The sequence below is a fragment of the Balaenoptera musculus genome, chromosome 6 (genome assembly GCF_009873245.2).
Source record: "Balaenoptera musculus isolate JJ_BM4_2016_0621 chromosome 6, mBalMus1.pri.v3, whole genome shotgun sequence".
In the NCBI taxonomy this organism is placed as follows: Eukaryota; Metazoa; Chordata; class Mammalia; order Artiodactyla; family Balaenopteridae; genus Balaenoptera; species Balaenoptera musculus.
Genome location: NC_045790.1, coordinates 72,523,027 through 72,548,342, shown reverse-complemented (window position 1 = coordinate 72,548,342; position 25,316 = coordinate 72,523,027). Strand labels below are relative to the sequence as shown.

General features: G+C 42.4%; 1 protein-coding gene across 8 annotated transcripts in view; it reads right to left on the bottom strand.

The window, feature by feature from the left end:
* PCSK5 (proprotein convertase subtilisin/kexin type 5) overlaps positions 1-25,316 on the bottom strand; it is a 489,089-nt gene that overhangs the window by 58,456 nt on the left and 405,317 nt on the right. For 6 of the 8 annotated variants that reach the window (XM_036855671.1, XM_036855664.1, XM_036855665.1 and 3 more), the window contains 3 exons: positions 6,839-6,881; positions 2,441-2,577; positions 1,373-1,600 (listed from right to left, as the gene is read on the bottom strand). In XM_036855671.1, coding sequence (XP_036711566.1) covers positions 1,373-1,600; positions 2,441-2,577; positions 6,839-6,881 — 408 coding nt within the window. The remainder of the gene's footprint in view (positions 1-1,372; positions 1,601-2,440; positions 2,578-6,838; positions 6,882-25,316) is intronic. The other 2 variants (XM_036855666.1, XM_036855667.1) reach the window with 1 other exon arrangement.

The following is a 25,316-nucleotide window of genomic DNA, read 5'->3' as shown; positions in this document are numbered from 1 at the left end:
GATGCTTCGACAAAGGGGGGAGCAATCAAGACCTCATTTCTGCTTGCGAAGTGCGTAGTCCAGTTGAAAGGGACGTGTAATCATTTGGGGAATCAATCTGCTCTGACTCTTGGCTCCCTGAACCTTTTCATCATCTGGACGCCAGATAAAATACAGATGTTCTGAGCTAGAAACACACCACCAGACTATTTTCCTCTTGGCTTGCACTGCCTCTTAAATGCCTGAATGCCAGACAAACTCGTTTTCAGCATTTTGGTTCAGCCTTAATTCACGGAAGATATCCCAGTCTGGAGTGAATGATTTTCTTCCTGGCTGTGTCTCTGAAATCGGCCAGTGTTCTCCGTGGCCTTTGGCTGCTGGGTTTGTGATGGGCTCCGAGCTGCTCTTCCTTTAAGTCACATATGCGACACTGTCGAAGTAGACAGCAGCTGTGGACATCCTTCCTCTGAAACCCAGCAAGAGGCTTTTCTCTTGCCCCAGATCTATCCTTCCCTCCAGCTCTTAGAAGAATCATCCCAAGCAGACCTGCTTTCAGCTGCTGTTGCTTCTGCACTGAAATGACCTTTTTAAACAAATCCTTGCCTCGAAATCAAAACGGAGAACATCTCTTGTTTTCATGAGCGTCTCTGCATAGAATGTGAGTCAGATTTTTCCAGCAGGAGGAGGATTTTGTTTTTTAACCACCTCAGACATGGAGAGGTCACTGCAAGGTTGTAACGCCTTGCCAGGAAGCCTGTGACCAAGGCTTCAGGGTCTGGAGGCCAATTCCGAAGACTCAGGTGGGAATGAATACACACAGGCCTTTACTGTTAGATTCCAAGCTCCCACACTTTTCCTCCCTCCCGCCGCTTCTCAAGCCCCCCACTTTCCCCATCTGCAACTAGAGGGGCAACTTTTAAAAGGTAAGCTTGAATGATGGCAAGTTCTAATAATCCAGCCAGAAAGATCAGTCATTTCAGCTGAAGTTCCCATAATTTAGAGTGATTCTTCCTTGTCTAACTGGACAAGCTATCCCACTGGTAGTTTTCTTTTATCTCTTTTTAAATAAAGAGATAAGTGAATGTGATAGAAGCTATTCTGAAATCTTTGAGAAAGTGGTAGTCATTTCTCTCTCTGACACTCTTTACATGCTCTGCAGTATACTCCACCCAGGTGGAAACTCAAGTGGTCAGATCAGTCATCAGTGGCCCTTTGGGTTTTCCCTCCTCGCCAAACGCCAGCCATAGTCTCCTATCCTCTCCTGCAATGAGCATCACAGAGGCTCTGGGACTCCAGGCTTTTCTTTTACTGGCAGCCTTCATCTCTTGGGTATCCCGAAAGCAAGGGTTTGGGGGTGGTGGGGCGGGGGGAGGCAGAGGAGGCAGCTAGACACCTGCGATCTCTCTCGGGAGGTCCATACCATTCCAGAATCTGCCTTCCACCTGGGTCTGGACCAGATGCACACACGTCCCATGCAGCAGCTGCAACCCTTCTCTGCAGCTGCTACACTGGTTGTGGCCAAGACCGGTGCAGGTTTCGCAGGCTCGGTGGCAGGGCTCACATTCTCCCATCTCTGGGTGACCGTAGAAGCCAGGGCCACAGTTCCTCACGCAGCTGCCGCCTACGTGAGAACACAGAATGGAGGCATGAAATGCAGCCCTGGCTGGCTGAGCTTGGTGATCTACGCAGGGCCAAGTTCTAAACAGGCCGAAGGGAGGCTGAGGAACATTTTTTAGTTTTTAAAGAAACCATGATGGCATTTGCTTGTTTCAACCAAGAATTGTGTCTTAATAAATCCAACGCTTTAAGTCCTTTTTCAACTGAAAATTTAAGTTGGCTGTCAGCTCAAAGGGTTAGGAGCATAGAATAAAGACATTCATGTCCTCAAGGCCTTGAAAAACTGCAAATAAAATGATCTCTACATACAGAATCTCTGAAGGTCACTGTGGGCTGTCTGCCCCACTCTTTCTCCCACAAACATTCAAGAACCTGGACTCTTCTCTTCAATTGGAAGGCTCACAGTATTTATCTTTCCTAACTATTCATTTCCATCAAAGTCAATGAATTGACCAAAATCTAAGACAAAAGATCTTATTTAACTTTTACAGTGCAAGGAATATATAACATGGATGAAGTCTCAAGGAAAGGGTCATGTTCTGAATATTCCAGGTGACTTCAATTCCAAAGCATTTCTCTTCAGCACCTCTCCCTCCCCTCCATTCACTCTTCTTTCCATCAGCTTAGAGACACTTGAGATTAATTACTGAAATCGGAGCTATGCTTCAATAATAAAAGCAGAAAGAAGTAGTCCTGGCTAATGTTTATTTTCAAACCAAATTAAAATTCCTTCTTGGACAAGAGACACAGGAAGACTCTAAAACTGATCAGAGGAGCTCTCCCATTTCTGGGTGGAGCCCTGGAGCCTTGCGGTCACTTTGTACAGTGCCGTTTTTGAGCTTACCCAAGAGGAAGAAGCCCTCTTCACACCAGTAGCATTCATTCTGGTCGCAGTTGCCACAGTTGGTATCACACGCTTTGCATTCAGATTCTTCCCTGTAGGTCTTCTCAGGACAGGTTTTATAACACTGGTGTTTGAACCTGGGGAGAAGATGGAGTTTCTTCCATGAGCTGTGTTGACATATTTCTCTTTATCACCATAATTTAATCTCCTTGTATGTGTCTACACATCACCTCTTTTGAAGTTATAGTCTTTTTTTCCCTTAATATTTTGAAGTATAACTGACATACAACATTACATTGGTTTCAGGTGTACAACATAATAATTTAATATTTGTATATATTGCAAAATGATCACCACAGTAACATCCGTTATCATACATAGTTACAGAATTTTTTTTCTTGTGACAGGAACTTTTAAGACCTATTCTCTTAGCAACTTTCAAATATTATGCATCATTAAATTTTTTTTTTATTGAGGTATAGTTGATGTACAATATTATGTAAGTTTCAGGTGTACAACTTAGTGATTCACAATTTTTAAAGGTTGTGTTCCATTTATAGTTATAAAATACTGGCTATATTCCCTGTGCTGTACAATATATCCTTGTAGCTTATGTATTTTATACATATATTATACATCATTTTTTTTTAGAAGGTTCTTTTTTTTTTTTTTTTTTTTTAGAGATTGGAGTTTATTTATTTATTTATTTATTTTATTTTTGGCTGTGTTGGGTCTTCGTTTCTGTGCGAGGGCTTTCTCCAGTTGCGACAAGCGGGGGCCACTCTTCATCGCGGTGCACGGGCCTCTCACTATCGCGGCCTCTCTTGTTGCGGAGCACAGGCTCCAGACGCGCAGGCTCAGTAGTTGTGGCTCACGGGCCTAGTTGCTCCGCGGCATGTGGGATCTTCCCAGACCGGGGCTCGAACCTGTGTCCCCTGCATTGGTAGGCAGATTCTCAACCACTGCGCCACCAGGGAAGCCCTATACATCATTTTTTAAATTGAGGTCTAGTTAAGTTACTATGTTGTGTTAGTTTTAACTGTACAGCAAAGTGATTCAGAGATATATATATTTATATATAAATGCTTTTTCAGATTCTTTTCCATTATAGGTTATTATACGATATTGAGTAGAGTTCCCAGTGCTATACAGTAGGTCTTTGTTGTTTCCTATTTTATATAGTAGTGTGTGTATATGTTAATCCCAAACTCCTAATTTATCTCACCCCCTGATTACACATCATTTTAAAAAAAATTATTTATTTATTTGGCTGCACTGGGTCTTAGTTGTGGCATGCGGGATATTTGTTGCCACGTGCAGGATCTTCAGTTGCAGCATGTGAAATCTTTAGTTGAGGCATGCGAGATCTTTAGTTGTGGCATGCGGGCTCTTAGTTGTGGCATGAGGGATCTAATTCCCTGACCAGGGATCGAACCTGGGCCCCCTGCATTGGGAGCATAGAGTCTTAACCACTGGACCACCAGGGAAGTCCCAATGCATCATTTTTAACAGGTATAGATATTTGGGTTTCAAGGGAGAAAACTTCCTCTTGGTCTGTTGTGTGCCCTCCAAACCAAGTCATTAACCACCTCGCTCTGGACTCCAAGGACCGTTTACTGGGACAGCAGGGAGGAGGCTAGGAAGAAGGAAATGGATACTGATATTTACTTAGGGAGTACTGATTATGTGTCAGGTATTAGCTCACTTAAACCTCTGCACAATCCCCATATGGTAGCTGTTACTTTTTTTTTTTTAATAAATTTATTTATTTATTTATATTTATTTTTGGCTGTGTTGGGTCTTCGTTTCTGTGTGAGGGCTTTCTCCAGTTGCGGCGAGCGGGGGCCACTCTTCATCGCGGTGCGCGGGCCTCTCACTATCGCGGCCTCTCTTGTTGCGGAGCACAGACTCCAGACGCGCAGGCTCAGTAGTTGTGGCTCACGGGCTTAGTTGCTCCGCGGCATGTGGGATCTTCCCAGACCAGGGCTCGAACCCGTGTCCCCTGCATTGGCAGGCAGATTCTTAACCACTGCGCCACCAGGGAAGCCCTGGTAGCTGTTACTTATCTTTAATTTCCAGATAAGGGAACTGAGCTTAAGGGTTAAGTGCTCAAAGTCACGTAGGTAAGGGTGGGACTGGGATTTTACCCAAGATCTGTTTGAACAACTTGTGTGCTTTTGCCACATGGTACCCGCCAGGTCTGAAACAGTTCAGTGTTGAGTTCAAGTAGCTTACCATGATGTCTGTAACCAGATTATTGATATTAACAGTGAACTGCCTTAGCTTTTCTGTATATATAGTTTTACATATATCATCTGTTATTCTCATTCTATAGTAAAACATTGTAATTCAGCCTCCGCTGAGGTTCATTTGAAAGGGGAGTGGAATGAAGTTGACCTTTGCCCTCTGATGAATTTCACAGCATCAAAAAGATATCAGAGGGAAGCTTTGCATTTCTTCCTTAACAACGTCTATTGTGCAGTGTTTTATTAGTGTATGTGTATTCGAAGTTACTGCGTATTCTAAAGGGTTATAAAGATGTGTTTCTGGGAACAAATATCTAATGTTTTACCCTTAGTGATGTTGGGCATGTTCTTTCAGTGTATTTGTGTCTCAAGGGGTTTTATGAAACATGCTCATTAGCAAGCGGTGGTGAAATGGAGAGATTGGCTCCCAAGTTTAACAGAGGAAGCAGCTCTCAGGTGGCAGAGGCAGTAGGTGCAGGTGAAGGGGTGTGTTCTGGCATCAAAATGAAGAAGACAGCCAGGGCAGAGCTAGACTGGAGGGATGCAGGGCTGTAATAGAGACAAAGAGGAGAATTCCTCACCTGCTTCTGCATGGTCACTATTTCTTTATTTGAGTCTAAGTCCTCCTTCCTTGGCTCCTAGAGGAACATTTTGTCCCTCCAACCATGTGACCTTACCAAGAAATGCTTGCGTTTCTGCGGTTCATGTCTGCTGGGGGTTCGTGTGGCGGGCCACACACCAACCATGAATGTGCTGACAAATGACCGGCTGCTCATTGAATGTCATCTGGTCTACCTTACAAAGATCAAGTCTAGGGACCTCTTACCCACCCTCCTCTCCTCTTTAAATGAAACAATAATTTAAATCATCCCATCAGGAGGATGTAGAGACATAGTCAATGTAGAGAATATTAGGCAATTATGGAAAAGTTGAATTAAATCCGTAAGGTTAAATAATGCTAAGGTTAACGGATCACTTTATGTATATTTCAGCTTGTTGGGTTTGCCTTTCCTTCCCATCCTCCTCACCCCTTTTAACCTCTTCCCACCACATTTTGAGTCCTTGGAATTTGATGGAGGAGAAAGGCCGTGAGGTGACAGGAGGAATCAGCCCACCAAAGTGGAGGTGACCCAAATGTAAATCCCCTACTAGCTTGTGTCTCCCTTCTTTTCTTAGTTTTTCTTCCAAGATAGGCACCAACGTACCCTGGAAGGGAGACAAGAATAGGAGGGGGAGGTGATGTTGAGACATACCATCTTTGATTTGTAGATTTTTAACAGAGAACTTTGGGGGTGATGGTTATCTGCATTTCATTTAACCTAGTGGTCCATGTCTCTCATTACTCACGGGAGCATTAAGAACTAACGAAACGGACTTCCCTGGTGGCGCAGTGGTTAAGAATCCACCTGCCAATGCAGGGGACACGGGTTTGAGCCCTGGTCCGGGAAGATCCCACATGCCGTGGAGCAACTAGGCCCGTGAGCCACAACTACTGAGCCTGCGCTCTAGAGCCCGTGAGCCACAACTACTGAGACCACATGCCACAACTTCTGAGCCCACGTGCCACAGCTACTGAGCCCGAGAGCTTAGAGCCCATGCTCCGCAACAAGAGAAGCCACTGCTATGAGAAGCCCGCGCACCACAACAAAGAGTAGCCCCCACTTGCCGCAACTAGAGAAAGCCCGCACGCAGCAACAAAGACCCAATGCAGCCAAAAATAAATAAATTAATTAAAAAAAAAAAAGAACTAACGAAACACCTGGCTTCATCCTGGACTGTCTGACTCCCTTTAAGGACGAGGTCTCCGTGCAGACATTTGGAAACAGCTTGCTTGGGGTCAGGTATATTATTAAAGTCTGTCCATAAACAGCAAGGTCTGAATCTTGGTAACCCATGGCAAGATTCCTAGACACCAGTGTCAGGCTGGGTGACTTCCAGGACCAAGAAAGAGAGGACCTCCTTTCAAGGCAAGAGAACAGCTGCACTCTTATTGCTAAATGCAAGAATTGTTCATTAATAGCCTGACAGGGGAGAGTTGCTTCAGGATGCAGGCCCTCTTTGCTTTAATCACTGGATTTAGGATTAAGTCAGTAATGCTTAAACTGCAGAAAAAGTTAGTGCCATGAAAAAAAAAAAAAACCGCCAGACTTACATGTAATACCCCGTAGCGCATGATGTGCAGGTTCCTGGATCATCTGGAAAAAAATTATAATAATAAAAAATAATCATCATCAAGAGTTCATCATTTGAAAAACCAAGCTTTGGAAAAGTTGTGGCTTGAGACAAATACTTGTGGGATAGTTTCATGAAATATACTGTCTAGAAATGATATTTAAATAGATTGTACCATTTTTAATTAGTAGCAAGATGTACGCTAGGATTTATCTTTATCAAAGTTAGTAAAATAAGAGTTCTCATAAAAACTTGGCCCTGACTTGCAAGGAGGAATAGGCCCAAGCTACTGGGTCTTCAAATTGCTGATCAAGAATGACCTACAGGAAGAAACTCCTGGCCACTACCTAGGTAAAGGCATCAAGCACGTCCACACACACATTTGGAAGGGGCTGCAAGCTTCCAACCACGAGTGGTGGGTTTTTCATGAGTTACCCCAAATGCCTGCCAATGTGAGGGAGTGTCATTTGGGAAGCTCCTTTGAAATCTGGACAATTATTTTTTTCCAATACAGTATCCACTTTGTGTTCTGCACTTCACCACCCTCTTAAAGAAACTGTCCTGCTCTCATTAAACACAATGATTCAATGTGTCCCTGTTGGCTCAGAGAAGGACTCTTTCCTACAGCTTTCAGGGGACTTAATGAGACAGAAAGGACGTTGAGAATCACTGACTCAGTCTATTTCCCTCCCTCCTGTCCCTCCCTGAAAGATGCCAACTCCCAGATCCAATTATTAAGACAATTCTGTGACTTCCTCTGGCCTGCAGTTCTCGTGAGTAACAGGGTTACCTCCATTAAGTTCTTTCTGTGATCTAACCTATACTCCACTTCTGCTCTTTTCATTCTAAAAGGAGATGGAAAACAATTGCTCCTTTTGGAAACATTCCTCTTGGTATATGAGGATTTATGTCACCTTTAACTTTATTTAAACGAAATAAAATTATGTCCTTTGAACTTTGTGCCTAGTTTTCCTTCCTGATCTATTCTAGGCTTTACTCTGGTTTTCAAGAAGTCTGCCCCTTGGTGGTAGAGTCAACCTCACCCGCATCTTTAGTCAGACTTTCATCTTGGGTCCTCCTCCTCGAGGTGCTGCAAGACAATACTACTGTGTCTCACACATACTACGACTAATGCATGTGCCAAAGTTATAGTGGAGAATTTCTAGAAGAGGTTCTGCCATGTAAACAGGGATCCTTAGAACCTTCTGGAAATAGCCTGGTGATGATATAGGCTGGCCTGGGAACTGGGCTACCTGTTTCTAATTTGAAGTTTTAACCCTGGCTTACCTGTCCTGTGAACTCGCGTAAGCGTCACTCTATTTTCTGGGTGCTGATTTCTGCAGGTTGGATGATATGGCTGCTAAGCCTCCCCGAAAGTCTAAGATTCTGAAGCTGAGTGTTGCAGGAGTTGGCAAACTATGGCCCACTCGGGGGCCAAATCCAGTCAGGCCCCTTTTGTTTGCATATTTTGTATAAATGCTTTCATGTTATAGCATCGGAGTGGTTGCAATAGAGTTAGAAAGTATCTACTATCTAATAGTTATTTACTTTACAGAAGATATGGGCCGGCCCTTGGCTGAAGCACTGTTGGCTCGTGACTTTGTCATGTTCGCTTCTGTTAGATAACACAGGTGTAAATGTTATTATCTTAATAGCTGGTCCCAGAGTTCCTCTAAAGGAGAGAACTGTCTGTATTTAAGAAAATATCTTGCTAAGCTACTTGGGATAGAAGTTTAATCAGAAGGATTAAGCAAGAGCCAAGACAACCAAGGAGATAGCCAGGCCCTTCTGCAGGAGGCCATGGTTTGCTCATGGGAGGGAAATGGTTTTTATGTCTGGGTCAACGTGGTTTGCTATAGGGTGACTAGAGCAGGACAGTGAAATGAATCATAAACCAGGGAAATTAAATGGAATCAGGAATCTGAATTTAGAGGTGCCATGAGAAGAAAAGCTCACTGGAATTCTTAGAATTCTTGGGAGAGGGCTTTATGCTTCTCCAGTCCATTGATTGGGGAATCTGAATCCTTCTTAAGGGGGTGCAAAGGTCCCAATGAACGCTAGTGGTTATACTGGGTAAGTTTATTTCCTGCTACTAGTCTGTGCTTGCATCTATAGTCTTTTCAGTTCTGCTCCTAAATAAGTTGCTACTACTCGGCTTGCATTTGGGCAGCTTTCCTCTTCCCTGCCTGTCCCCCATGAACATATTTGACTCTGACAGTTTTGCTAATTTGGCAAGGGCTGGGGAAATTCTAATCCTGTTCTCTAATGTTCTGGCCATCCCTCCCATCTAGGAACTTAATGAGTTTGCTCTCTGCTCCCTTAAGCAGGTCACTGATGAAAATGTGAAACAGAACCAAGCCTCAGAAATGTGCATACCAATGTAATCTCCATTCCAGGGACTTTTCCAGCCCAGTTGCACAGTGAATTTGGTACCTTTACAACAGTTTGCATAAATGAATAAGGCGTAGAACAGGAACCCTGTCTTATAACAGCTCATGAATGCCCACTAGTCTTTCTCATTATTAACAGTTCTAAAGCATTAAGAGTTATTTAGAAAAATTTTTCTACCGCAGAAGATCCACAAGTCAAACATCAGCTAAATGGATTTAGCTTGACCACTGAGAGGCAGCTGCTATGGGATTAAGGAAAGGTAACAATTCCAAACCTAGAAATTGACTCTAAGTCAAGTTGGCATTTGGTTGGTAAGGAGGGCTTAAGGAGGAAGGTGAATTTTCCTGACTTCTAATATGTGTGTGTGTGTTGGGGTGAGGAGTGAGGGGGTGGTGTTTGAAGAGTGTAAACAAGCTAGAATTGTTAACTGTCTTGGAAGCTTTACCCAAAACAGGGTATTTAAATAGCTCTGGTTATTTGATCTTGTCAAACTTTGAGCTGAGAGAGCATATTTTGAGGAGGGATGGGGCAAGTTCAGACAGAATTCAGAGAGTAAGAGACTTCCACTTTTAGAAAAAAGCCTTCAGAAACAGCCACTGGCTTTCAGCTGCTCACATCCCAGCTAAGGAGAATGTGCGAGCAGATGCCTTGTCAAGATGGGGATACAGCCTTCATTTCTTGAGAAAAATTGTTTTATTGTCTCATTTTTATGGGATGGGGTGAGTAGGACTACAGCGTCCACTCTGGACAGAGCTACGTGATTCTCTGCATCACCTTTCCACTGTTTCCTTGGAGACCAGCAGGGCTGGAACTCACCACAAATGCCCTGTCCTCATGGAGACATTGACTCCTGCTGTCAATGTCACCTTCAGTGGTCAACTTACATTCTCTGACATTTTATTTTGTTCTCAGTAATACCTATAGCCTTCACCATTGAATAGGGGTGGATCAGGGCCACATTAGGAGTTCTGTACATCCTACTTACAAACTATATTGGAAAAGAGATATTTTAAACTTCAGATGGAACTGAACATTTAAAAATGTCCAGAGAAAAAAATTTATTTTTATGGTTTACATAAACTTTGAGTCACGTAATTAAAAATACATACAAGCTAAAACGACTCTAATTTGCTTTCTCTAAATTTATGTTTCTTATTGTATGTTTCTTTTTCGTTTGAGGGAGACAGAAGAAACTCGGTGCCTCAAGACTAGCCTTTTATCGTATAATATCTAGATATGCCAGAATTAGCCAGGGATTAGATATATTGTTTAGGCAGAATTGAGTCTCTGTAAAACTGTGGGGAAAAGTTAATGTCAAGGTGCTCCTAACTTGCCTTGGGCTATTTCTCTCAAAATACATTTTTAGGCTTCTAGGACTTTGTCCATACCCCGTGCTAGCCAGGTTTCCCTCTACTACTGCCTATTGAAACCTGTCTGTCCCATGTCCCATTACTGCAAAGACCTACTAGGTTACTGCCTAGAATGCTAGACTAATGGGCATGTTAAACTTGCAGTCTTGGGAGGCTCCTAAGCTCTCACCTACCTCAGTCTCTTCTCAGCTGTCCTAGACTCATTAAGGGTCCTTCTACCTTGGCCTCTTAGGCCACATCTGTGCTGTAAAACAGCACCCACCTCATTGTAATTCAGCATACTTTAGAGGCTTGCTTTTCTCAGGTGATCTCGACTTTTTGGCTCAGTCACCTTTCCAGGCCCAATCACCTATACCCTAGGCTTGACCAAACTTGGGGCTTTACTTGCCTTCCCAGTGCCTCCCACACTCAGGCAAAGCATTAGACCAAACTGATGCTCCACCCATACTTTATAGGTTTCTAGCCCCAATAACTCTCCGAGCTCCATAATACCACAAATCAAAAGCAGTAATCCCCATATTTTTTTGAAATATGGTTTAAAAAACAATTAACAGGTACCTGCAATGCATATATGTGTGTGTGTAAATTATTTATATGTACTGGTGCATGAATATTTTACATACATTAAAAAGGCATGCTAGGGCTTCCCTGGTGGCACAGGGGTTAAGAATCCGCCTGCTAATGCAGTGGACATGGGTTCGAGCCCTGGTCCGGGAAGATCTAACATGCCGCGGAGCAACTAAGCTCTTGCTCCGCAACTACTGAGCCTGCTCTCTAGAGCCCGCGAGCCACAACTACTGAGCCCGTGTGCCACAACTACTGAAGCCCACACACCTAAAGCCCGTGCTCCCCAACAAGAGAAGCCACCGCAATGAGAAGCCTGCACACCGCAATGAAGAGTAGCCCCCGCTCACCCCAACTAGAGAAACCCTGCGCACAGCAACGAAGACCCACTGCAGCCAAAAAAAAAAAAAAAAAAAAAAAAAAAAGTCATGCTAAAGTAGAACATTTAAGAGAATAACCTAAAAATAATTTTGAATACAAGTTCTATATTTTTCTGCAGCCCAGTGGATTGTCTTGCACACTTCTCTTTGAAGACCACTGACTCAGGCCACGCCTAACCAAAAGCCACATCTGAGCTAATGAATTCATATGTTAAACTTCCAGGAATATGTCTTACGTTTGCTTCCTTAAAGTTATAATTGAAAGGAGTGACTCTGATGACTTCACTCATATGCATATATTTATATACAAGGACTCCCTGCACTTGGCTTCCGGCCCTTATTTACAGACAGACTATATAATTCTAATCAGCTTGTTCACCTAGCACTTTTGGGGTGGAGGAATAGTTGAAAATATAGACATGAGTGAACGTGTTTGAGTGATAGGGCTAGATTCTACTTTCTCCACCTTTCTACCACCCACTATAGCTTTAGTACATAAATTTATTCCCAGAACAAACTTTCTAGATGAAAATAACCAATACTTACGTCCCTGCAAAAGACAGCCTAAAAGTTCATCTATTGGGAATAGGTTAAAAAAAATCTGGTACATTCATACAAGATGGGCTAGTACACAGCCATTAAAATTTTGTTTCTCAAGAGTGTTTAAAGACATGAAAACATTTTCAAGATAGGCTAGGTAAAAAAGGATGATAATCCATATCTAGATACATGTATAATCTATCTATCTATCTATCTATCTATCTATCTAGATACAACTTTATCAAAAATCAGAAGAAAAAGCTAAAATGTCAATAGTAGTGTGATTTAATAGTGTGATTTATTTCATTTATGTGTCTGTGTATGTTTCCATATTTTCCTAATAAACGTGTGTTATGGAATTAATTAGAATCAAAAATGCTATTAAGGGAAGAAAGAAAGTGCTCAGGTTATGAGTTCTAGGGCTCATTTGGGCCACGTGTTTGGAAACACTCTCCTCCCACAGATCTCCCCCAAGGGACCTGGACTTTTGCTTCTGCTCTTCATTTTCTGTTCCTTTCCTGCCTACTTCTATTTTCTCATCTTTCCATTTTGTTTCTCAGCATTCCCTAATTCTACATCACTGGGACAAGACTGACGTTCTTCCATGGGGTGTGGTTAAAACAGTGGCAGATGTTTGTGTAAACTCCTTTTAAAAAATTCACTTTTAATATGAATTGTTTTTCTGATAGGATTCTGTAAAGGAGGCAGATGACTAGGAAATGGGGTTGTTCTTGGCTCTGCCTCAGACTCCCTAAGTGGGCTGGGGCTGTCACTTGGGCCAACCATTCTTAAACCACCATTTATGAGCACCTGCAGCCTTGTTGGAGCATCAGCAGAATGTCCACCCCCTACTGAGATGCACTACTGCTCCCTTTGAGGAGAGAGACAGCATTACAAGCAGCCAGTACTTAAATTGTTCGGGGAGATAATTAAGCACATTGTCAATAATGCATATTATCCCAGAGTAAATATGTACTTAGTTACTGCACAGTGCTGTACAAATTTGTAGGCGAGTCACGGAAGTTCTTCAGTCTACCCAAGGAAAATGAACTGGGTTAAGAGATTTATATGCCCAAAGAATGCAACTAATTATAAGCCTAGCACTAGAAAGTACATAATCCAAACAGGCTTTGCACTTAAAATTGCTTCAGATAGGGAACACTCAAATATGAAATGGACCCTCTGACAGCTTTGCCAAAGCAGAAGATTTTTCTGGAAGGTTCAATGGTGCTGGGATACAAAGTATTTGGTTAGGGGGACTGTTGATGGTTTTCAGTCATTTTGTCCTCAATGGTGTCCAAGGACAATGAATAAATATTTGAATTGGCAGTAAGGCAAATAGTGCAGCTGACAATGGGGCACGGCACACTGGAGGGACACAGTAGTAGAAGAGACATGAATAAATAATCTAAATCATTGTCTACAAATGTTGGCTAAAGAAGGCTCAGTTCTCTGTTGGACTTTAGTCTTTACCAAGTCTCCTGATTCCAACAATGGAATAGCATAATAGGCAAGCTGTTTATGGATTTTCATCCTTCTCTAAATCAACTAGCTGGTAGAAGTGATGGCTGAATATACACAGCTGAGTCCCTATGAGGATTGCTCACTACAGCCGTATGTTCATTCACTTATTCATTCGTTCTGGAGCTTACATTTTAGGGGGGAAACAGACAATAAAAGAAAAAGCAGATAATTATTAGAATGTAAATATAAATCTTCAATGAATGTATGAACATGGCTGGTTCATACATTCATGGAAGTCTAAAATGCAGACTCCATGAAGACAGCTTGTTTTGTTTTGTTTTATTTTTCTGTACCTTAATACCAACAGTATTGCCTGGCACATAGCAGATGCTCCAGAAATAGGCATTGAATGAAGAAGGAAGACGTAAATAAGTATACACATTCAGATAAAATGTTAGAAGTGATGAGACTAGAGGGGAGAAGGGAAGTGTTAGATTGGCTAGTTGGGAGAGAGCCTTTCAAGAATTGACATTTGAATAGAGATTGGAATGGTAACAAGGAGTTAGTCACGTGAAGTTCTGAGGGCAGAGTGTTCCAAACAGAGGCTAAGAAAGCTTGATCTGTTCAGGCAACGTCAAGAAAGTCAGTGGGGCTAAAGGGAATAAGGAGAAAGGGAGAGAGTCAGGATATGAGGCCAGGTTCAAGGGCAGGATCAGATCAAATGTGGTCTTCTAGGCCAAGGTAAGAGGTTTGCATTCTAATCTAAGAGTAATGGGAAGCCATGAAAAGCTGTATTAGAAAATAACTTATTTTACTGTAAACATGGTTACCTTTATTAAATCATGCAAAACCACGATTCCATGTAACACGTTTGAGAAACACCCTTTTAAGGAATATACTAGAGGGAAACTGATTAGAGATAAACTAAGACTGTGGCTGCAGTCATGAAGGAAAATAGATTTGGGGACTTCCCTGGTGGCCCAGTGGTTAGGACTCTGCACTTCCACTGTAGGGGGCATGAGTTTGATCCCTGGTGGGGGAACTAAGATCCTGCTTGCTGTGCAGCGTGGCCAAAAAAAATCAGATTTGAGAGAAATTAAAAAGATAGAAGAACAGATGATAAAATGTGAGAGGTAGGGAGGTAGGATGATTCCCTGACTCTGGCTTGAGCACCTGGGTGGATGGAAAAGGAGGAGAACTCGGCAGTGAAATGACTTAGGAGCAATAAACACATACTTAATGGCAGTCCATACACTGCTTTTCGTATTGTAATGAGTATATGCAGAAAAGAAAGGCAATCCTTGCTCTCAAGGAGTTTGCAATCTGGTAAGGGGACAGCAATTAACAAAGCTAATTAGAGAAGACATCATGATGTGGCAAAATGTAAAATAGATGAAAAAACCTTTAATCTAGAGCACTGCAGAAATATTTGTTTAGGGCCAGAGAGAAACCCAGTTATGATTCTTCTCTCTTCCCCCTTAATTAGGCTTTTATCTCTCTTTTTAAATGGAGAAATTCAGAGCATTCTTATTATAGTTAGGGTTGCCAGATAAAATACAAGACTGAAGTGGGAACCCAAGGACTACAGTGTCAGTGTAAGGATGAATTAAAAATAAACTTGCCAGGAGAAGAGGACAGAAAAAAAATCATCCTGGTCTTAGCCTTGGATAGATTATAATATCAACAGCAAACCTCCTCTGAGAATTTGTAAACACACACTGGATCTTACATAGAGTTTTTAATCAGAATTCATGTTATCTATGTGTTCTAAAACACCTCTAAAAGGCAAACTCAATTTAAACTAGTTCCAGGTAGGTAGTATCCCTAGGCAATTGGAAGAAGCAAATGCAAATCTTCTCTAGAGAAATGTAATCTTAACACAGATCTCAAAATATTATCACATTCAAGGAGAATGATCACAGTTTAAAAACATAAACCATAAGGAAATCAGGTGCTCTGAGTGAAAGTCAGCAGAAATAACAGACAGCAGAATCAGACCCACAGAGACTACAGATCTTGAAATTATCTGACATGGAATATAAAGATAACAAATATTTAATATTTTTAAAGAAATAAAAGAGCATCCTGAACACAGAAAAGTAACCAGTTTGAAAAGAACCAAATATAACCTCTATAAGTGAGAGACAGAGACATAAAAATGTGAATTTAGAACTCAATAGATAGGTTAAGCACATAAGGCATAAGAGGAAGAAGACTAGTAAACTCAAAGATAGATACAAAGAAAAGACTGAAAATTCAGTCCAGAGAGACAAAAAGATAGAAAACAGGAAAGAGTGATGAGAGGTAATGGAGGTTAAAACAACAAGGTCTAACATATATCAAAGTTCCCAAAAGAGATAATATTGGATTGGCCAAAAAATTCGTTCAGGTTTTTCCGTAGGATGTTATGGAAAAACCTGAAAGAAGTTTTTGGCCAACCCAACAGAATGGGAAAGAGGCAATATTCAAAGATAATAGAATACCTGGGAATTTTCCAGAATTGTTAAAAGATTCTAAGCATTAGTCCCAAGAAACAGCATAAACACATAATTATGTTTTTAATCTGCTAGAAGACCCATCATACTAAAATTGCAGAATAACCAAGAAAACGAACAGCTCTTAGACTGTGAAGAAAAATAAAGAACTTAGTAAAGAAGAAGAAAGAAAATACCTTGAGAAGAGGATATGAAAATTTGGTGGATGAAAGAGCATCAGTTATTTCAGAAAGACACTAAAACAGTGGCAGGAAGTTCTTTGAAATTTTGATGAAAGACTTGGACTCATAAAATGTAAGAGCCAGAAGGGAACTTAAGCTCAAGGCCCAGCTTGTATGTCCTAAGAGTATGAAACATTTTTGTTCGTTTGTTTTGAGTCCTCTAATTCTTCCAAAAGAATGAGTCTTTTTTTCTGAGCTTCCAGTTAGCTTTATATTGATGCTGTCACTCTTATTCAGTTGGGATATTGTGAATTATTAATGACCTGCCGTAGTCAGGGAATATATCTTACTTATCTCTGCAACCCTAGTGCCTAGCGTTATGCCCAGCATTAATTCATTCCTTCTACAAATATATTTTGCGTTGTACTATATGCTAGGGCTACAATGATGACTAATTCCTGTACAATATGGAGCTCAGGGTCTAGGGGGCAATGCAGCAAGTAAAAAGGTATTGTAATGAGTGCTGTGTGATCAGTGTTACTAATGGAATTGTGAACGATTTACAAAGAAGAAAATAGGGTGTATGTTGGGGGGGGTGTTCCTTGAGGAAGTGACAGCTTAGATGAGACCTGAAGAATGAGTTTGAGGGAGGGAGGGAAAAGGAGAGAGAGAGAGAGAAAGAAAGGACCTTTTTGTGTGGAAAGGCCTGGAGGTAGAAAGAGTTAAATATATGGCAATAATTCCTTAAGTAAAAGGGCTCATGAGATTCTCCTTGAAGAAACCATAGAGGGAGTGGCAAAATCTTGTTAGAATACAGCATTGATGCCCTCGCCTTAAAAACATACAGGTTTTTAAATAAAAGAATGCGAAAAGTACAAAAGTGAATTGCAAAGAATTTGAGATAGTTAGAGTGAAGAGTAGATGTTAGGGCTCGAGGAAGCAGGAAAATACAGGAGAGAGAAGACAGAAGAGACCAGTGGCTGGATTATGAAGAAGCTTTTACATCACGCTCAGGGATACAGACTTTACCCAGAGCCGTGGAAAATCATTTTAGATTCATAGGCAGTTGTCACAACCAGGTTTAAATTTTAGAAAGTCATTTTTGCAGTATAGAGACTGGATTTTGAGAGTGAAAGAGTAGAAAAAGACTAGCATTAGGGAGACCAGTTAGAAGACTATTGCAGTATCCAAGTGAACTGTGTTCATGACCTGAACTAAAGTATGGTCACGGATGTGGGTCGAAGTGGGCAGAGTGAAAAATGTTTAGGAAGTAGAAACGACTGGGTGACTGGATTGAATTATGTCCCCCCAAACAATTTATTCAAGTCCTAACCCTTGGTGCCCATGAATGGGACCTTACTTGGAAATAACGAAGTTAAGATGAGGTCCTACTTGATTAGGGTGGGGCCCTAAATCCAATGACTGATGTCCGTATAAGAAGGCACATGAAGACAGACGCACAGACACAGAAGGAAGATGGTAATGAGGCCACTGAGGCAGAGATTAGAGTCATGAAGGTGTAAAGCCAAGGAAGGCAAGGATGGCTAGCTACTACCAGAAGCAAGGGAGGTGAGGAACGAGCCTCCCTCAGAGCCGCCAGAAGTGAGTCACTTGTGCTGATGCCTTGATTTTGGACTTGTGGCTTCCAGAACTGTGAGAAATACACATTTCTGTTGTTTTAAGCCAGCTCAATTTGTGGTTCTTTGTTACAGCAGCCCTCGGAAACTAATGCAGTGATATAGCGCATGTTTAGGGACCACCATTCTTCTCTGTGTTTCTGCCTTGCTCTTTAAAATATTGGAAAGCTAGCTACCAGTCCTTCTGTCTAGTTCGCCTACTTCTTCTTAAGGGGAAGAGGAATGCTCTGTCCTGTGTGATTGGTGAGTTTGGGAGAAGAGACGCAGCATGCTTGAGATGGGAAGTTTCATGGAGGCAGGAGGAGTGTTAGGTTGCTCATTTTTTTGTAGATCTAATACACATTCTCCACTTTAGCCTTATAAACAATCAGGTTGATATTTTTCTCTTTTTTCTGTATGACACCCCTGCCAAAACTTAATGCTCACTTGTTTCTGAATTGTGGAGAGAGGTATTCCTAACAAAGCCCAGAGAGAGAGGGAGAAATAACAGTTTCTAGGAGTTTTGGCTTGAGCAGCTGAGTGGTACTGTATTTGGAGCCATACACTGAGGAGGAGCGGTTGTTGAGGACACAGGTGGGAGGTGACAGCATGTAGAAGGTGCTTGATATATTGGCTGAACTGAAGGTGGTCCAAGCCCCTCATTTTAAGGATGAGTAAACTGAGCCCCAAGGCTTGTCCAAGATCATACAGAACAAATGCAGATTTGGAAACTTCTGTTTCTGTGAATTCCAAGTGATTTCTCTATCTCCTCTACTCCACTTCTCTTTAAGATTACACATCCTTGCTTAAAAATATTCCCACACTCATTCTAAAAGACCATAATATGCAGGCTTACTATGCTATTTAAGACCACTGATCCCTGACTTCCCTGGTGGTGCAGTGGTTAAGAATCCACCTGCCAGTGCAGGGGACACGGGTTCGATCCCTGGCCTGGGAAGATCCCACATGCCGTGGAGCAACTAAGCCCGTGCGCAACAACTACTGAACTTGCACGCCTAGAGCCTGTGCTCCGCAGCAAGAGAAGCCACTGCAATGAGAAGCCCACGCAACGCAACGAAGAGTAGCCTCTGCTCGCAGCAACTAGAGAAAGTCTGTGTGCAACAAGGAAGACCCAATGCAGCCAAACATAAATAAATAAAATAAATATATATATATATATAAAGACCACTGATCCCTTTACCAGTTAGCAAAAGCCCACATCACATTGTCAGCTAAAGAATGTCTGTCCAGGCCATAGCCTTGGGACACTTCATCTGGACTTTGCACCAACAGTTTACCCAAATCATTTAAGTAAGAGCCCTCCACCCCGTACAGAAGGGCTCCCCAGGATATTTCATCATTGCAGTTTTCATTTCAAGACTTTGCTTGGAATCTCCAGTCAGGATACTCTGCCAAAGTTAAACTGTCTGGAGCAAAACAGAGCAATCCTTTGGATCCTTTTTTTTAATTTAATTTTTTAATTTTGGCTGCACTGGGTCTTCGTTGCTGTGCACAGGCTTTCTCTAGTTGCGGCAAGCAGGGGCTGCTCTTCGTTGTGGTGCGCGGGCTCTAGGAGCGTGGGCTTCAGTAGTTGTGGCTCGTGGGCTCAGTAGTTGTGGCTCACGGGCTCTAGGGCACAGGCTCAGTAGTTGTGGCACACGGGCTTAGTTGCTCCGCAGCATGTGGGATCTTCTCCGACCAAGGCTCGAACCCCTGTCCCCTGCATTGGCAGGCGGATTCTTAACCACTGTGCCACCAGGGAAGCCCGATCCTTTGGATTCTGAAGTAAATGTCTGGGGCTGCAGGAGCCAAGCTGGAGGAGGCAGAGGGACTGGGCATGCAGTCCCACCAAAATCCTATGCTTTAGGATTTTGAAAATCCTTTCCTTTCATTTCCTGACTCTGCTGAGGTGCATTTCACAACCTCAGCATCCAGGGAAACTCTCCAGCTAAATACATCGTTAGAAAAAAGGGAAAACCAAGACAACATACGTTGATCTCCCTTTGCTGCCTAAACAGAAACAAACTGCTGAAAAACAAAATTTATTCTCTAACAGACATATTTTCTGTTAGTAATAAGTCATTACTTTTTGCCCAAATTGCTCACCTGTGTAAGCAAACTAGAGCTTGTGTAAACAAGTCTTGTTATCTGGGGGGAAAAAAAAATCTAAGAAGCATTCTGTGTGATAGGCTCTTAAAGAAAAAAAAAAAAAAAAAGAGCCTCTTACATTTTTAAGAAGATATTTTGAAAGACTCTGCCTATTCATTGTCAGGACTATTTTAAAGAAGTGATGTTTTCTTTTGTGTATCTTCAAGTCGCTATAACAACTGGATCACTTTCTACTTGTTAATCAGGAGGCACCAGCCAGAGATTCTATCTTTCCCCCTAGGTTTGGAGCCTTTGCCTCTTACTCTACCTTTAGAAAACTTCACAGAATTTGGAAAGTTTTCTTCAAAAATGTTTCTCTTGGTCTGAGAATTTTGCTGTGTTCAGTGCCTTATTCATTGCTACCCATTTTCTCTCCTGTGTTATTTGATGGCTTCTGTGGACTACTGGGTACGTTTTGATTGCTCCTTTTTCTGTACTTCTGTGCTTTTATTTCTTACAGCCCTGAGAGGTTTTGCTGAGTCTCCAGAGTCGTGTGGTAGATTATACAGAGACCTACTTCCTCTTCCTTATGGATACCGTCAACCAGGAGTATCATGTACAGTTAAAAATGGAGTTTTGTTTCCTTTAATGTTCCTCCTAAGCCCCTCCTCCTTCTCAAAAGCCAGCAATCCCATCTCAATTTTCATCACAAACTACTTGGACCTGCTGAAACAGTGTAGAGTGAGCGATGACCACAGCTCATAATTGTTCGATGACCTGAGCGATTCAGTGACCGTCTTCCCCAGGGTCCGTACGCTCTTCTGAATACTTGGTTTTCATGCCAGTTGCTGGATGGCTCTAAACGTCATACAAAATAGGGCTGGAGGACCTTGGAGGGGAAGTAGTTCAGAAGCTGCTTAACTGGAATCTGGTTTGCCGAAATTTTGGTTGGCTAGCACAGGGTTGACCCCTACTCTGTTTAAAGAAATCAAAAGATTTCTCATAACAGTCTGGATTACCTCAAGTTCTGCCTGCAACAATGGACAGGGGCCGAGCAGCAGATGACTTCTCTAGATGGGTGGACCCCCGGGGGCCCGAGTCCCCAGCTGGCCCACCTGATCATGGTTCCTGCTTGGCACCTGCAGGGACTTGAATTTAGGCCCCTTGATCTTGTTCAGTTTCCACCCTTCTCCCCCATTTGTACAGATAAAAGTACTGAAACTTAGACTTTTCAGGACTTGACCAAAGCCAGAAGCTAATTAGTGGTAGCTTGAGAACTAAATCTAGATTTACTGACCACTAGCCCAGGGCTTCAAGTTCTCTGAACATCAAAACTACGTTTTACGGTGTTTCTCCAATACAATGGAGTTCACAGGACGTACACTTGAAACTATGGCTCTGACTAAGACCTATACAAATCCACACACATGATCCCCTGCAACCGGTGATACTGCAGCAACTCTTGTCAGCGTGAGCTTTTTTAGTAACACTCTGTGTGTTATTTAGAATAAGAAGGGAATTAGTTTTCAGGTGTAGAGGAACACAGTACCTGGAGCCGAGCATGTGCATGTGTACGTGTGTGGGATGGGCTGGGCGAGAAGAAGGGAGAGACCCTCTGAGCACATTCTCCAAAAGTGGTAGTTTTTCAAGATTTCTTAAATGTACTAGACTGAGGTGAGGACTAGGAATTAGGAAAAAGCTGAAAAAATGTTAGAAGCAGTGCTATGAGCACAACACTGATTTATCTAGAGAAGGTAGTGGAAGATGAGAAACGTTTTTATGTTATTTGCTCTTCCACCTATTAATGAAGGGCACATGTCCTGGTCTCCAGCCTACAGTTAGTCTCTCCACCCCCCTGTCCCATGTTAGAACGCTGCTGTGTCTATGGTGTGAGAGTAGGGGCTCCCCAAGCGAGTGCGTGTGTGCGTGTGTGTGTGTGTGCGCGCGTGTGTGTATGTGAATGCACCCACAAGCATGTTAGAATGCTGCTGTGTCTATGGTGTGAGAGTAGGGGCTCCCCAAGTGAGTGTGTGTGTGCGTGTGTGTGCGCACGTGTGTGTATGTGAATGCACCCACAAGCACGTTAGAACGCTGCTGTGTCTATGGTGTGAGAGTAGGGGCTCCCCAAGTGAGTGTGTGTGTGCGTGTGTGTGTGTGCGTGTGTGTATGTGAATGCACCCACAAGCATGTATGCACAAGCATGTATGCATGGCTTTGTGAGGATGGACCATGAATTACTAAACAAAAAGGTAATACTCTTCAAATTTCCGAGAGCCCTTTCTCCTTGTAGCCATCCCCAAAGAGAACAAAGATTAATAAACAAATCCTAATTGTTTTGGTGCTGCAGTAAATAAAGTGAAAAGTTGATCATAAAAGAGAACTCAGGCTGTGGCAATACTTAATCTAAACAGCGCATGGGGAAATGTGCCCATTATCATAATAAAAATAAAAGCTTAGCACCTGCCAACGAGGCAAGCCACCCCTGAGACATGATGGCTTGTGGGGCCTTGCAGGGCTGGAGGTGCTGTGCTGTAGAGCCTACAATGGCCTTAACACAGGAGCTTTGTGATGACAGAGAAAAGATTCCATGGAACAGCCAAATGCCCAGTCCCTACAAAGCCAAGCTCTTCTTCCTAATGAATCTCATGTGACGGCTGTAACAGCATTCCAGTGGCACTTAGGTCTGAAAACAAGAGGGATTTCACAGTGTAATTAAGTCTACACAATAACACATAAAGTAGAAAGCAGGCTGACAATTATCTGCCGAATTTGAGGAGAGCTTGGCCTCACTATGAAGTATCTTCGATTGGCTATCTCGTATGATTCTTTGGGATAATTGCTGGCTCTGTCTTCCCTTCATTTCATGTTTTATGGGCCTGATTTTTCCGTGAGAGCTCTTCTATTTTCTTTCTCCATGGCATGGGAACACCCCAGGACTAGTTTGCAGGGTTCACTTAGAAAAGAGCTCCATTTTATAAGGCAGACCGTCTTGCAGTCAGCAGAGATTCCTCTTTCAGACACCACAGAGATTCTGTCTCCAAGGCCATTGTTCTTCCAGCCATTCCCCAGCCCTCCAGGGGCCTTCATTCATATTGGCAGGTGATAAGCTATGTTCAAGTCACGGGTAATCATAGTAATTCGGCATTTTTCCTTATTAGCACCTCTGAATGGAGAAACTGCGTGGAAACTGCTCATCTGTGCTGTCTCTTTTCTCTAGGCTTAGAGCTTTTATGCTCCAGATGGGCTATGTTGTTAGTCCAAAGGGATTAAACGAAAGCGCATCCCGGTCTTTCTAATGGTCACAAATTACATGGATGAGATGCTCAGCGTTTCTTTCTCCACTTTGAGAGAAGCCACCGACCTGGTAGGAGAGCCATTGTTATTTTCATTCCTGGTTCTTGAGACACTATTGAATGAGACGCTGTCAAATGATGGACGCACACGTGGGTGCCTGAGTGATGAGAGCATCTTATTGGTGATGAGAGCAATTTTCCAAAGCATTAATGCGTTTTAGGAATCTCCAGTATTTTCTTAAAAAAACTTGGCACTGCTGGAATTGAGGCTGGCTTGACCACAGAAGGCTCAAAACCTCATATATTTTGGTATGTGAATAGAAGGGAACAGCATTCCGTTTCCATAAGCACACCTCCCCAAACACCAGTGTTCTATACCAACATTATCAAAGATGAAAGGGCTTATTTTGCAATGAGAATTAAATAGGCAAACATTTAGAATCATTTGGAGACACCTGTGATTTACCCAACCCATCATGATCACTCCTGTAGGTCCATTATCATCAATAATTCTGTCTACATGCAGTAAATACATGTAATTATTTTTTACAATGGACTAATTACTTCATTCATCTAACATTTTGGCTGACAGCTGTGCCACCTTTGTGAGGCAGTATATTTATTTACTTAGCCTGCTGTCTGGGTATTTCTAAGCACTAGGCTAGCACTTCAGGGTCTAAGAACTATTACATCTAAAATTAGTGGATTATTTGAAAATTGTGTTTTCTTTGACCAGGACTTACGTTTAATACACCCTAAGGAAAGTTTGAGGAAATTTTCTGTCTTTATGCTAGTTTTGGAAGCTATACATTCTAAATGCCTAGAAAATGGACAGGCATGATAAGATAGGTATCAAAAGAAATTACACATCAGAAGAAAACATGTGACTTGAATGGACACCAAGTGCTACCAGTTCCTTCTCTGTACAGGATTGCAAACTTGGGTGGTTTTTCTTTTAACATTTTACAGGCACTCCTCATTTTATTGCACTCCACAGATATTGCACATTTTACAAATTGAAGGTTGTGACAACCCTGCATAGAGCAAGTCTGTTGGTACCATTTTCCCAACAGCATTTGCTCACTTCATGTCTCTGTGTCACATTTTGGTAATTCTCACACTATTTTGAACTTTTTCGTGGTTATTATTTTGGTTATGGTGATATGTGATCAGTGATCTTTTTTTTTTTTTTTAAAGGTTTTTTTTTTTTTTAATGTGTTTTTTTCTTTTTTAACTTTGGGTTTATTTATTTACTTATTTATTTATGGCTGTGTTGGGTCTTCGTTTCTGTGCGAGGGCTTTCTCTAGTTGCGGCAAGCGGGGTCCACTCTTCATCGCGGTGCGCGGGCCTCTCACTGTCGCAGCCTCTCTTGTTGCGGAGCACAGGCTCCAGACACGCAGGCTCAGCAATTGTGGCTCACGGGGCCAGTTGCTCTGCGGCATGTGGGATCTTCCCAGACCAGGGCTCGAACCCGTGTCCCCTGCATTGGCAGGCAGACTCTCAACCACTGCGCCACCAGGGAAGCCCCTGATCAGTGATCTTTGACGTTACTATTGTAATTGTTTTGGGGAGCCACAAACCACATCCATATGAGACAGCAAACTTACTCGCTAAATGTGTGTGTTCTGACTGCTCTGCTGACTGGCCATTCCCTGTTCTCGCTCCCTCTCCTTGAGCCTCCCTATTTCCTGAGATACAATATCAAAATTAGGCCAATTAATAATCCTACAATGGCAAAAGCTAGAAATGATCAAGCTTAGTGAGGAAGGCAGGTCAAATGTTGAAATAGGCTGAAAGCTAGGCCTCTTGTGCCAGACAGTTTGACAAGTTGTGAAGGCAAAGGAAAAGTTCTTGCAGGAAATTAAAAGTGCTACTCCAGTGAACACACGAATGATGAGAGAGCAAAACAGGCTTGTTGCTGATATGGAGAAAGTTTGAGTGGTTGGAATAGAAGAGCAAACCAGCCACAGCATTCCCTTCAGCCAAATCTTAATCCAGAGCAAGGCCCTAACTCTCTTCAATTCTAGGAAGGCTAAGAGAGGTGAGGAAGCTGCAGAAAAACAGTCTGAAGCTGGCAGAGGTTGGTTCATGAGGT